The sequence below is a fragment of the Malus domestica genome, chromosome 01 (genome assembly GCF_042453785.1).
Source record: "Malus domestica chromosome 01, GDT2T_hap1".
In the NCBI taxonomy this organism is placed as follows: domain Eukaryota; kingdom Viridiplantae; phylum Streptophyta; class Magnoliopsida; order Rosales; family Rosaceae; genus Malus; species Malus domestica.
Genome location: NC_091661.1, coordinates 23,785,014 through 23,799,994, shown reverse-complemented (window position 1 = coordinate 23,799,994; position 14,981 = coordinate 23,785,014). Strand labels below are relative to the sequence as shown.

Below are 14,981 nucleotides of genomic sequence, written 5' to 3'. Positions count from 1 at the left end.
TTCTTGCTAAGAGAATGATTGTAGCAATGAATTAAGATTATGTCTAAGAAAATGAGAAAGTGAAAGAATCAACGTAAAAGTAAAAGGGGAAAATCTTATTTTTGTCGATTTCATGTGTTAGTAAGGACACATGAAAGTTAAGTAATTCTAATTCTTCTAATCATATTTTAATGGACGCATAAAGTTTGAGAACCAAACGATGAATAAATACATGTGATTTTTTTCTTCGTATTTGAGTACGTATACATTGGAGGGTCATGATTTAAGCCACGAATCTGTCAGCACAGAAGATTACAAAGGGGACAGTAAAAAAGCAAGAGCTGCACCTTTCGGCAAATTCCCACAAGTAACTTTCACGGGGCAATTTGCTTCTCCTTGTTGTTTGGGAAAATGCCCAAAGACATCACCTCACAGGTGGAGGTGGTAAGGTAATGCTTTCTTAATCGGTTAATTGTCATGTTACTTGCTAATTCCATGTTTTTTTAGCTGAAAAAGGGTAAATCCATGTGTAATCTTATCCACATTTGTAGTAAGATATTGAACTGGACCTAGAAATTGAGACTGACCAAAACAAGTGGCGTAAACATGCCAGAAAACATTGGATGGCAACAATGATTGTTCAGAGGGTGGGAATGACTTCCATGAAACGAGATATCTCTGCAACGGGAAAGGGCTTACATACATTTTTTAGGCCTTCTACAGTTGGTCATAAAAAGTGAGAGTGATACCAATATATTGAATTTATATAGGAATCACACTTCTACAGTGAGTCGAAAAATTTGAGTGTGATACCAATTTATTGAACTCATGAGTTCAATATATTAGACTCAAAGTCCAATATATCAAACTTAAGAGTGTGGTACTAATACATTGAACTCACACTAGTGTAGCAGTCATGTTTAGAAATTAAACGCAAAATACCTAATTCCTATATATAGGTATCACACTTACTTGGACCATGGATGGCCTTACAATGTATATTTTTGGGTAAATATACAATGTTAGGTGTTCAAAGTTTCTCACATTCATTATATTATTGGTCCAAACCAGTAAAGTGGTGTCTTATAGGTGCATGTAGATTTCTCTCCATTGTAGCGGTATATTAAGCAACTGCGTGTTGTGAAATCTCTCATTTCATTGTGATGGTATTTCAAGTAATTACAAATTATTATATTGTATAGTTAGTTTGAAATACCGACACATTTTTATGTGGAGGAGGACAAGAACACCAGTTCTGTAGCATCATCACTTACAAGAAGATTACAAGTACGAGACAACTTAGGGAAGGAGTAGGATTATTTCCCTTTTTTTTTTTTATCCTTTCTTATTTGAACGGTCACAATTAAATTAAATCAACATTTTATATTAATTTTTTATATAAAAATAAAAATAAAATAGAGAATTTAAAGGATGGAAGAGAATCCTAATCGACTAAATAAAACAAAAGAACTTCACAGTCAGAGGTACCCCACTTACAGAAAACCCCATCTCTCACCATCCTGTTCCTGAAAATATGTCCCCCTCACCACTAAAACTCATAACATTCCAGGGTTTTCTACATTAACCTCTATTACTAATCAAATTTAACAAACTATCCAAAAACATAATTAAAAAAAATGGTTCATGGAAACTCTAATGTAAATTTGGTTTCTTCCCAATTGTTGATCTGGGAAGAACCTGTGAAGTGCTTGATGAATGGCACTCTTCTTTGTTCTTGTCAATAATTATTGTGATAAGAGAACCATCTTCCTCAACATTTCCATCAATTTTCTGAGCTTCTTCCTTCAATTTTGCTCTAAGTTTCTCCTCAGCCATCTGCAAGAACATGAATTTTGGAGGAGGAGAGGACCTCAGCCTGTTGAATTCTGCATCAGTTTTTGACTCAAAGTGTGGGTTGAATCCCTGCTGAGGAGTGAGAGGAGGTGTGAAAAGTGTTGGAGAGCCAAGAGGTGTCAGATATGGAGTCTCAAATCCCACAAGCAAATCACTCAGACTCTTACTCCTAGAACCCTTCTGGCTCCTCCCCCCACCATCCTCTGACTGTTGCTCCAAATCCTCCCTTGTTTCCTCCACAATTGTGAATAGATGCCTTGGTGGGCCCCCACCAGCATTCTGCAGCCTCATGAGCTCAGCATCCAAATCATCCTCCTCATACGATTTGCGCACCAGATTGTTGCTGTTGCATGGCTCATGGACTAGGGTTTCTGACATTCTCAATGAAGCACAGATATCTGTGGGGTTTTGGGAGGAAGTGCAAGTGCTTCTTCTCCAGCAGAACATGTAGAAGATTTCCTTCTGTGGGCTGCTGCTGTAGCCATTGTCAATCTCTCTGTTGGTAAACCTCTTCTTCCACCACAGTAAATAGTAAAGCTCTGCAATCAGAGCTAAGAAAAGGCATCCAAAAACCACACTTAACCCAAGTCCCACACTGCTCAAAGATTTCATCTTTGTCATCAAATCTCATCAGAAAGCTACTGATTTCACATCAACACTACCCAAAAAAATAAAAATAAAAAGCAAGCTTAAATTAACCACAGTTAATTTTGGGAATTGCCCAATTCACCATAAACTCATGAAACTAAAGGGAAAGGTTAATTTTCTGGGAATTTCTGAAAAAGTTCCATACTTTTCCATGAACACAGGAGAAACCCAAAAACCCAGATAGTGGGAACTCAGTAACTAAACACTCCTTACCTTGCTTGCTATTTCAGGGGAAAATTAAATTGCCCAAATGCCCAATGGCTAAAAATTCTCTCAAAGGCTTTGTCTTTCTGAGAAAATCACCCTTTAAATCATGAAGCATGATGACAAAAGTGCTTTTGAAACCCACTAATACAATTTGCCCACCCGGACTTGGATAATCACAGAAAATTGGCAAATTGCAGAGGATTAAAACAAAGAAATGACAAACAAAATAACTGGGAAGCTCTGCAAAAACAGCGGTAAAAATGCCGAGGAAGAGAGTCGGAAAATAGGCAAATATGGGCTGATAGGAGAGGAGAGGAGTGGCGTTGTTCGAGAGAAATTTCACATGGTAACACAAAGACAAAGAAAGTGTCGTGTCGTTTTTTGTTAGATGCCAAATCTGCTCACAGGAAAAGCAGCTTTTTTCATATCTCAATTTGCAAAATTGGGGGAAAACACTGCCATATTATTTATATAGAGCAAGGCTGGCTGTGTGATTGATTCTGTCTTTGACTCTGACTCCAAGGCCAAGTGGTTGTGATTAAATCAGAACTTGGTTAACGGTTAAATAATTAGCAGAGCTCGGTTAACGGTTAAATAATTAGCAGAGCTCGCTGAGATTAATCTTCCGACAAATGCATATTCCCTTTCCTCTTTTGAAGCACATAAATTATTCTCAAGTCCAACTCCATATGCGTCCTAGGTAAAGAAGCCTCTACGTTTCATTGTATTATTAAATTAGTACGTTACATGTGAATTTGTTTTATATAAGTTGCTTTTATATCAAAGAGCATTAAAATATGGATTTGATTCAATTAGACTATATTGTGTTTATCTTCTACAATTATCACTGTCACTTAAAAAATGTTGTTTTGCACTCTTTCATACGTACTACTTCTAATCTGTTATGAAAAAGAATTACATGTGATCTTATTAGAGTGCTAATAATACTAGTATCTTAAATGATGGTCATGGACTAATGCTTGTCGAGATTCGTCATGCTGGTAGCTTCGCCACAACAGACTCTCTCTGGGGGGAAAGACTCATAGAGACATTTTAGCCTCTTCATGGGTACTCTCGTGTGATTCACCAACCTAATAAATCAACCATTATTTTCAGTTTTTTTTTGGGTCTTCTCACAAGTAGACACATTATTTTCAGTATTTAATGGAGGTAAAATACTCATGAATATATGTAACCTTCCAAAATACTTACATGTGATGTAGCAGTTATATGAAGAGTGATGTTAGGAAAATCAAATTTTTAAGACATTTTTTAGAGGTCACATGATGTGATGGTTGATAGTTAGGTTATTTTTAAATGATTTAAAGAAGAAATTAAACCATTAACAGGCACATTATATGGTTTACAATTACAAAACAAGGTCTAAAAATTTAGTCTCTCAAACATTTTTATTATATGAATTGGGGACTAACTACATCTTTTAACCAATTAGAGCACCCTGGAAGCTGGATTTACGGGGACTCTTGTTTTAACAATTTTTTTGTGTTTTGGGTTAATGACCCACAAATTAAGGGCCCGTTTTATTACGGCATCGTATTCAAACCCATAGAGACAGCCCAACATAAAGCTCAATTGAGCATTCACCAATTTTCCTGGCTCAATCATTACATCAATAATAAGAAAATTTCACTATCACATCCTGCTAGATCGCAAAACTACAATGTCCTTAAAAACTAAAAAAAACTAATGAAAATAACTTAACAATTATGAGTTTTAATGTTAAGGATAAAATAAAGGGTAAGGTGAATAGTACTATGATTGACTTTTTTGTGTAAAAATGTGGTTTTTCATTAAAATGAACAATACCGAGAGTTTTTCGTTAAAGTTTCCTAAAAACTATTGGCTCCTAACCACGGAGGTGGCCCAGTAGTTGGGGAATAATTTTAGACCCGTATTTCACGCGACACGTCCTGAGTTCGATTCTTGTTGCTGGTGAATCGTGCGAAAGTGACCCTGAAGAGGTTGAAATGCTTAAAAAAAAAAAAAAAAAAACTATTGGCTCTCAGACCATCTATAACAATGGGCTAAATGCCAATGCCAATTCCCCCCCCCTAAAACCTACTCCAACCCAAGCCAAATGCCAAAGCTGAGCCAAATACCCCCCCAAATTCCCCCCCCCCCCCCATGCGAGTGGACTCGTTGGAACTTGGGCCACTCTCGGCCGACCCACACGCGTACGCGCCCCACGTACTGGGCCTGCAATGCTTTCCTGACAGGGGAGGGCCCCGCAGTTAGCTGGTTGTCGGCTAGCATCATCATCCCAACGGTTATAATTGACATCCAATGGCTGGGGTTTAAGGACCGTTGGTTGATCCAACGATCCAAATTCAAATTTATTTTTTTAGAATATGTTATTTTAAAATACATTGAATCCAATGGCTGAGATCGAATATAATCAAATCTAACGGTTAAAAAAAGATCCAAAAGGCCCAAAGTTAAATCCAACGGCTAAAATAATTAAAATTTTTATTTAACTCAAAATTCACCCAAAAACTCTATAAATACCTATGTATTTGTTCAAACATTCACACAAATTTATTTTTTTCAATATTTATCGGAATTTAAATATTTTTAGATTAAAATGTTCATAAAATTAATTTACGATAGTCTACATATATATATATATATATATATATATTTTTTTTTTAAATTTAATTTAAGAAAAAAAATAGCCTAAGTTCATTTTTTAATAATTCCAGACTAAAATTTTAGCCTATAACGGTTGGAGCAGAAAAGATGTTTCTGGGCTAAAAGCTAAATTTTTCAGGCTAAAATATTTGGCTTTTAGCCCAACAATTGGAGTTGGTCTCGAGGGCTCAAAAAAACTTGAATAATGGTGTCCAACTACGTCATCTATTAGGGTATCCTAACATCCTATATGTTGTTTCTATTTAACCATACATCATACTAAACCATGCCTCTTTTTTTTTAACAAACGATATTATCTACAACCACATCACTTTTTTTTGTTGCAAAACTCTTGACCATCATAAGACCTTTCCGGCTCACCGAACCCAAAACTCTACAAATGTTGAACGACTACCGTCAACGGCGTTGCACTGGCCCGACAAACGGGGCAAGTCGTATGGTAATAGAGCCACATTTCAATGCATGGAACGTGAAACGAGTGGTTGCACTCCGGCAAGGTACGATAATTTTCGCCTTCTTCGTACTCGCCTAGGCACACGGCACACGTGCCATCTCCGACCAACTCTAGGCCCACAACCTTTCGACACTTCTGTTGGGCCAAATTGACTTGGGCTTCCAAGCTGCTTGCTGCCGGCGCCTCATGCATTACAGGACCCAGACGACGCCGTGTCAGTTCTTCTTGCGCGATTTTCCGGCCACTGAAACATATACCAATGAGGATCATCGCAAGCAAACACCCGCCGAAAGCAAGTAGAAAAGTCAAGGGGTCAGACGTGAACAAGGAATTCATGGTAAAAATTAGAGCTTGAACTTTGAGAGGGCTCTGAATTGGCTAAAATAGCCATTGGAACTATATAGAGTAGGCGATTATAACAAGGGTACCATTGTCTTATTATGCGCCTAATTCGGTCGCTAAGCACAAAAAATGAACGTCGACTCCTATGCATCTAACACTAGCTGTTTCCACTTCTTGGGTTATTTGCTTCTTAATTTAGAAAAATTAAAGAAAATGGCTTGAAAACTTTGAGTTTTAACGATAAGGACAAAATAAATGGTAAAGTGAATAGTACTAGGATTGAATTTTTAGTGTAAAAAGTGAACAGTACCGAGAACTTTTCGTTAAAATTCCCTTTTAATTTTTATACTTAATGAATATAATTATATATTTACATCGAGATGTGTAAGATTTGAGTTACGTCACATAATGAGCAACCATAATCATTTGATTTGAAATTTTATTGTCGAGAATCAAACATAAGGTCTTCTACTTAAAAGTAAAAATAAAAAATAAAAATATTACGACTGGAATTTTCACACAATTAAGTATTAATCAGTTAATAAGACATTATATACTTGTTTGGACTTACCTCACAATGTTTCTGAGGGAAGTTGAGGTTCTACTATGAAATTAGTTAACAACAAGTAGTTTAATTTCTTATAAGTCAATTCAAGGGGCATTCTCCTATCAACGTGAGATTCATTTTCAGCATGCCATGTCACGTGGGACGAACTTTTTTGTATTTTTAATTATTCTTTTTTGTATTTTGTATTAATATTTTATATTTTTTTTATTAGTGACTGACGTCAGCCTTGCGTCACAGTTTGTGGGCTTGTGGATTTCCGCCTAGTGAAGAGCCCGAGCTCGCCTAGAGCCCAACCGATTGGACTAGGATAGAACCAATTGTCGGGGGATTAGGGCGTTAGACAACTTATCACCAAGGAGATTGCTCAACGCTAGAAGTGCTCTAATACCATGAAGAAGTTGAAGTTTCACCATAAAACCAATTGACAATATGAAGAGTAGCTAAATTTCTCATAAGCCCATGAAATGTCTCTCCTCTCACCAATGCGGGATTCATCTCAATAGTTTCTCATAATCTGAATTGATTATTTTTTTAGTCATCATTGAAACCTGATTCCTGTAATATTTCAGTCAAACCATAATTTTAGTCATCTCTTGTGACAACTAAACAGACGAACATTTTACTAAACATAATATTGTTGATGAACAGTAAAAGTTTACAACAATAATTAAGTGGCTTAATAATTTCTGATTTATGTGGATTTTTGTAAGTATAATATTTGAACGAGTCTATTAACGACTCAAACGAAATCAAACTGTGAAGTGAGCTCAATTAACTAGTTAATGTTGTATTAACTCACCAAATTTGTTAGGATTTATCCTAATATGGAACTCCAAATTCTCCCTGTATCAGCCACTCTTATCTCCTTTTAGTCAATGATTAATGATAAGATTCTCAATTAAATAACATCCAATGGTGTCAATTCAATAATTAAACACCAATGGACTAAACAAGGGCCGAGATACAGCCTCCACAGAAAAAAACGTCTCGACTGATGGGAAGGTGTTATCCATGACAAAAATGACAGCTTCTTTCTTTCTTTTCGTTTGGTAACATAGAGCATAAACAATCATATTTCTTCTTGGCCAGATGTTTGAGTGCTTGTAATTAGGCTGTTTAGTGGAGGGTTAATGAACCTTACAACCCCAGTTCGAATATAATATAATATTAAACAATTGATTAATGATATTCTAATTTGTTCAATGTTGTTTAATCTTTTACTGAGTGAACTTCTAGAGATTAGATTAATACAACAACAAATGTGTCGACTACATCTAGAGCTACAATCACAATGAATTTAGATATGCCGCATCAAGTGAAAAGACTTGGCTAAACCAAACACTATCAACATCATCAAACACAGTTTAAACTACATATTCTCACAACAAGAGAGATTAAAAACTCGCACAACAAACATATTGAGTTGCTACCGTTGAATGTATCTCTTACATTGAAAGTTGGGAAACAATATCGGTGTGGTTAGTACCCATCTCTCTCAATATTTGACATGTTATTATAGCAAGTTTGACTGTGGGTCTTTGTTGTGTCGTGACCGATTTACCTCGTTTAATGTAAGACCATGCTTCTACGCTTAATGATCAAGGAGGGATTGATTTCATGTGTAGCCCATTATATAGTGTTCCCACGTGGGAGTGTGTCGAATATATCACACGTCGAAACATTAAAAAAATAAAATACAATGTATAAGTGTATAGTTTCACTCTTACTGCAGCTAAAGCCTTTGGTGTAAAACCCCTGCACATACCATCTTATGCAGGATTGTAGGTGGCAAGATGCTGAATATCTGACAGCTACAACTTATTTTGATCGAAGGTTGGTTCAAAGTGCAAACTATTTGTTTCCTATGAATATGAGCGATTTTTAAACTCACTAAAATAATCAAGCAAGAGTATAATTGAGAGCAGACGAGTGGATGTCCCTTTGAAAATTTGACAACCACAACTTATTTCGATCAAAGATTGGTTCAATGTGCAAGCTCCAAGATGAACGGTTTTAAAGGCACCAGTTCAGGTGGTGATGAGAGCCAACAGGTGCTATCAAATAAGAGGTTGGGTTTGATGGTAAGTATGTTGGAAAATATTAGGTTTACTTTAATGTTTGGTTTTCTAGGCTTAGCCCGTTAGTATTAGGGTTTCGTTTTCTTGCTTATTAGGGTTATGTTAGTTCTCTATATATATGGTGTTTTGTAGCTTGTATAATTAACAAGTTAGTCACAATGTAGTCTCTAGGGTTTTTGTAGCCGTCTCAGCATTCTCTGTTTGATATCAATAATATTTTTAGTTTTGTAATCCGTTTGTTTGTTCATTGTGGTATGTGCACTCTGATATTCAACTAAGTAAACTTGAGACTCATTGCTCATTGAGCCCAAGCGAGAGAAGCATCGTTGCCTTCCCAAAAAAAAAAAAAAAAAAAAAAAGGTGAGAGAAACATCGTCTTGTGCACACACGTGCATGAAACTCTCTTTTTGTTGCAATCTTTCGGTGTATTCAAAGCATCATAGACGAATTTCAGGCCTTTATTTTATACGGTACATTCTGGATTCAATTTATGATGCTGGTAAATAGCATGATGGTGAAAAAAAGAGGTTGAAATACCTCAATGAGTTTTTTCAACCCTGGAAAGATGAACTGTCCTAACAAAACCATCAATTGATTTTTTTTTAAATAAAAAAAACATAATCGCGTGATATTATTTTTCATTTAAATAGATAAATGTAATTTTATTTTGATTTATGTGCTCTAAATGCGTGATATTATTTTTCATTTAAATAGATAAATGTAATTTTATTTTGATTTATGTGCTCTAAATGTTAAACATATCAATTCAGACGTCTACTCTTATTAATATTATACTATTTAAAAAAATACATGAAATGGCTTATCAATGTATCTGCTTTTTCTATAATTGCTTCGGCGTTGGCTCCAAGAAGAAGCACCTAGGCATCCTTGACAATTATATATGATACGTGTGAAATGGAAAGCCAATAAGCGTAACGTGTGAATGGTGATAATTTGATAAGTTTATAAATTTCCCAATTTTCATGTGCTAGATAAGGACATTGGGGGTTCACAGCCACACTGACTCACACACCGTCTATTTCCGAAACGGCAATGTTGTTGACTGGTAGTCGTAAGTATAAATAGGTCAAACATGAAACTCCCACCTCTTTTTTGGATGCCAAATTCCATTTCCCACCTAACCTTATCATTTCTTAACAATACCTCTAAAGCTATAACATAGTTTTTCGTCACTCAGTACATCAGTCTGGTATGATTTATTTTCACTTGTAAATGAGATGTTTAAGGTTTAAATCTTTTGAATAACGAATTCAACATCAAATTAGATTGTCCCTTATGTGGTTTTGCCGAATTTCCCCTCCCTTTAGCTAACTAACTCCCACTCCCTTTCTTTAGCATAAAATATATCGTTGTACTAAAAGAAAACATAGTTTTTCTATTTTTTCTTCATCAAGTCAGAATTTCTCTCTTAACTAATAGAGAAGGGGTTTGAATTTTTAGCCTCCTCCTAACATTCTTTAGGGTAAATTAAAAAAAAAAAATCATGAAAACAACTAAATTTTAATAGGTAAGACAAAAGTTGGTATAAAACTACTAAGCCTATAAGACCATCCTAAAAGAGATGTCAAATCCTAAGTAGAAAGTCATGTAATCAAATTTGAAGGTATAACCAAGCTCAAACCGATATGTCAATTATATATGAATTGACATATGAGTTTTCATATGTCAAATAATTTTTAATTATTTTATTGTGTGCGTCTCATTAATGCACCAATTATAGATCTTGAAAATTTTATTTTAATTGATTTCTTTTTAAAATGGGTCCAACAAATATCATTTATAACAAAAAACATATCAGTGGGAAAAAAAGAAAATATGACATTGTCATGTCAGCCATCAAATTAACGATTAACATTTATTTTTTGACATCTGCATTAGAGATGCTAACGAATTTAAATTTTCACGCGTTATTGAAAGTGACATATATTAGTTCACACATCATCAACAAAAAACTTCTCAAGAACGTGATATGAATACACTTGAACTCGTTAAATGGAAGAAAAAAAAAAGAAGAAAAAGCTAGACCAACAAATGATTAAGTTTAAGAATATCAAAGTTCTAATTTGGTCGTGATTGTGAGAATCAATACCCTTGTTAATTTTTTCAATCAGTCCAACACAATTTATTAAATAAGTATGGTCAAATTATGATTTTAGTCTCCGTAACTTCAATTATCGTAATTTAATTCTCATAATTGCTATTTTTCAAAGATTACGTATCGGTAAATTGGACCGTTAAAAGAGTAAAAACACCGCAATGAAGTAATTGTAAATGCTAAATCGCATTTATTAAAACTACAATTACCACAGTAGAACTTAGTCGAGACTCCACGGACTAAAAGTTCAGGTTTAATAATTTTAAGGTAAAGAAGAAGCAAACAATTCTACTCAAAAAGATAAAAAGCATACAATCAATGTGTAATATCTGATGTGGCATCATCAGAGCCGTTGAACCATGATTCAACGGTCAAGATCGGCTGAAACAAAGTAGGGCTTTACCCGGTTCAAGATTATCCGGGTCCGGGTCAAATGCACAATCGTCCATCACAAATCACAAAGGGTCCAACTCCCATAGACGCCTGTTTTGACCCAACTCGGTCCTCGGAAACATAATTCACAGCTACCGTTAACAAACGCCGTTTGGTTAACACTGTGTGATGTTAACTGGTGGAGGTCTTTTCTCATTAACGCCGTCTCTTTAAACAGACTCCGTTATCTCCCCCTTCTCTTTCTCTCCCCCCCCCTTTCCTTCTCTATTTCTCTCCTTTCTCAAAATTGGGGCTCTGATTGCAGTTCTCTCTGTAGCTGTTGTTTTGAGGCCTTCCTTTATAGGTAAACTAACGAATCCTCTATTTAATTTGGGAATTTTTTTTCACTGTGCTAGGGTTTTTTTTTTGTGCCTGATTTTATCCGTTGGGATATTTTATACCGATTGAAATTTTTGGTACATTTTATGAGATTCTAGGGTTTTTTTTCTGATTCTGGGTTGTCTTGTTTGGTGGCTGAGAAAGTGTAGGAAAATAAAATATGCTAAAAATTGGATCTTGGGAAAATATTGATTCGGGTAGTGGGGATTCTGAATAAATTTGAGCTCTGATGCAGCTGAGATGTGTGGTTTTGTGAAAGTAATGGAATTTATTGAGCAGGGATTAGAGGAATTTTTTAAGCTTAAATCATGTTTAATTTTATTTTCCTCTCAATTTTCTCAGAAACCAAACAAGGGATAAGCTGTTCTGAAGTTAATTTCTTGCGTATAATGGTATTAGTTTTGTGAGTAATAGTCCTGATTGATTTGAACTGTTATGATATGGCTTTCAGGTTGTTCTTGTTTTGAGAACAATAATTGTAGTTCAATGTGACATGGATTGATTGATGGGCCTGCAAAAATTTGGAAGATCTATTTGTGGGTGTGAATCTTAAGGATTAGTTTAATTTGTGGAATTTGTGATGGATCTGCGATCTTTATTGGCTCATTTCGATATGCTGAGATGTTTGTGAGGTGATTCTATTGGAAAGCGGGTTTAGAGATTGAAACCCGGAAGCAGGAGAGAAGGGAAACGTTGTGGGAAATCATGGGGGAAGCTCTTCTGACTACCCTGTCCATAGAGAATTCTCATTTGTCTACATTATTGTCTATGGATTCGGGTTCTGTTTCACATGATGAATTGGAAAGAGAGATGAATAGGACTTTCATACTTTCTCGTCCTCCTGATATCAATCTTCCGCTACTGTCTGAGCCTAGCCCACCTCCTCAAACTTGGAATGATTCATGTGACATCTTAGATGTAGGCCTTGGGTCTCAAGTTTATGAGGCCGAGGCGACAATCACTCTCCCCAAAGTTGCAAGGAAATGCAACAAGAGGCTTGATAGCATTTGGGGTGCATGGTTCTTCTTCAGCTTCTACTTCAAGCCTGTTTTGAATGAGAAGTCCAAGTGTAAGATCATTCGGGACAGTAATGGGGTGTCTGGGTACAACAAGGCAGACTTACAGTTAGATGCTTTCTTGGTTCAGCATGATATGGAGAACATGTATATGTGGGTTTTCAAGGATAGGCCTGAAAATGCACTGGGGAAGATGCAGCTGAGGAGCTACATGAATGGGCATTCTCGCCAAGGAGAACGCCCATTCCCATTTAGTGCGGACAGGGGCTTTGTTCGGTCTCATCGTATGCAGAGGAAGCATTACAGGGGTCTTTCTAACCCGCAGTGTGTTCACGGGATAGAAGTTGTTCGGTCACCCAACCTCATGTGTCTTGATGACGAAGAGAGGAAGAGGTGGGCAGAGCTTACAGGCCGAGATATAAATTTCTCAATCCCACCTGAAGCAAGTGACTTTGGTACCTGGAGGAACCTTCAGAACACAGATTTGGAGCTTGAACGGCCTGCCCCTCCAAAGAACAACATAAATTCACAACCAAGAAAATTGCTTGATGGCACGGGTTTGAATTTGTCAACTCAGCCATCAGAGCATGTCAACAACGAGGGGATGGACCTGTCACCGGTCTCCAATAAGCGGAAGAAGGACCTTTTCCCCCATGGGAATGACAATGACTGTTTGCCTAATAACCCACATTTCGACAGATCCGGCAAAGACCACCCAGTTGAGTCACATTGGTTTAATGAGTTCAGCGGGGTGATGAAGAAAGCATCCGGCCCTGTTACAGCCGCAAAAACAATTTATGAGGATGAGGAAGGGTTTTTGATCATTGTCAGCTTGCCGTTTGTAGATCTTCAGAGGGTAAAGGTTACTTGGAGGAATACTCCCTCACGTGGGATAGTAAAGATATCTTGTGTGAGTACAGCTTGTTTGCCATCCATTAAGAGACGTGATAGAACATTTCAGCTAACAGATCCAACGCCGGAGCACTGCCCTCGTGGGGAATTCGTGAGGGAAATTGAGCTTCCCACCCACATTCCAGAAGATGCTAAACTGGAAGCGTACTGCGATGAGACAGGAACAATGCTCGAGATTATGGTGCCCAAACGTCGAGTGGGACCAGAAGAACACGAGGTCCGTGTGTGCCTTCGCCCCTCTCCCTGGAACGAAAGGGAGCATCTGTTGACCTGAAGCAGGCATTCAGATGACAGATGCAAGAAACATTTTTTACTGTTTCATTGTTTTTCTTTAACTTGATTCCGCCGAGGAAATCTATTGAATTAAATCTGATTTTTTTTTTCTTCCTCTCCCTCCCCCTTTAGGTATTTAAACCCCCACCCTAAGAAAAAAAGATAGCTGCCTTCCTTCTTCTTTTCTTTTCATACAATTTATCAGATTGATATGTTGATTTATAGATGTATGTCAAGACTGCTGTGTATCTTATGCTTTATTTGGCCGTATGCCTTTTGCTCGTTCTGGCTCTGCACTAAAAATCGCCGTGCATTGCGGTTTCGGGAGTTCGACGTTATTATAAAGTTTGCATTCCCATGTTACGTTTCGGATTGAAGGTTCTTTGTATAAAGGAAATAACTTACGTAACCTATTTTCTTCTGCATGAAATTTTATTGTTTTCGCTCCGAGTTTGGTTTGAGTATTTATCAAATATAGTAAAAAATTAATCCTGAATTTTAAAAATGTTACTTTTTTATAAAATATTTCAAAAATATCCAAAATTTCATCTAAATAGACACAAATACTCTCAAATTTAACAATCAAATAAATTAAAGGCTTTTTAACCAAAATGATTGGTGATATTGACGTAACTTCTTAATCTGGTCCTTAACAATTAATGATAATCAATAGTAGTGTTCTTGAATTTGTTTATCGTTAATCATTTGTCTTTCTTTGAATTTGCCCATTGTGATCATTTTAGGTTTTTTGTGAAAAATCTGTCAATTGCCTTGTTAGTGTGATGATGTGGCACCACGTGGATCTCACAAATACAATAATATATCAACATGTGGATTAACTTTAAAAACTATTATTATATTTAAAACTAAAAATGATATTAGTAAGAAAAAAGGTGTTGAAAGCATGATTGAAATTTTGCTTCTCCCACTTGCAGTAACTGCGGCGGCCCTCAATGTTGGTGATGAGGGGGTCGAAGGGAATATGGTTGTGGTGGTGGAGTGCAGAAGCGAAGGTGAAATCGGACCGGAGCTTGAGATGATAGTAGCTAAAAAGAATTTAATTTATTTAATTGTTAAATTTGAGAATATTTGT

General features: G+C 36.3%; 2 protein-coding genes across 2 annotated transcripts; one reads left to right on the top strand and one right to left on the bottom strand.

Annotated features, from left to right (window-relative positions):
- Positions 1-1,632: 1,632 nt before the first annotated feature.
- On the bottom strand, positions 1,633-2,445 carry LOC103406324 (uncharacterized). Its single transcript, XM_008345321.3, has one exon. It carries the CDS (start codon positions 2,443-2,445, stop codon positions 1,633-1,635), a length of 813 nt encoding a protein of 270 aa, XP_008343543.2.
- A 9,084-nt stretch (positions 2,446-11,529) lies between these two features.
- On the top strand, positions 11,530-14,158 carry LOC103434203 (uncharacterized). The gene is made up of 2 exons (XM_008372520.4): positions 11,530-11,652; positions 12,139-14,158. The coding sequence occupies exon 2, from the start codon at positions 12,393-12,395 to the stop codon at positions 13,887-13,889; it is 1,497 nt and encodes a 498-aa protein (XP_008370742.1). The 5' UTR covers positions 11,530-11,652; positions 12,139-12,392; the 3' UTR covers positions 13,890-14,158.
- The last annotated feature ends 823 nt before the right edge of the window (positions 14,159-14,981 follow it).

Excerpts from the sequence above, each read along its gene's own strand:
- LOC103434203 (XM_008372520.4), top strand. The coding sequence starts at position 12,393 with ATGGGGGAAGCTCTTCTGACTACCCTGTCCATAGAGAATTCTCATTTG.
- LOC103406324 (XM_008345321.3), bottom strand. The coding sequence starts at position 2,445 with ATGAAATCTTTGAGCAGTGTGGGACTTGGGTTAAGTGTGGTTTTTGGA.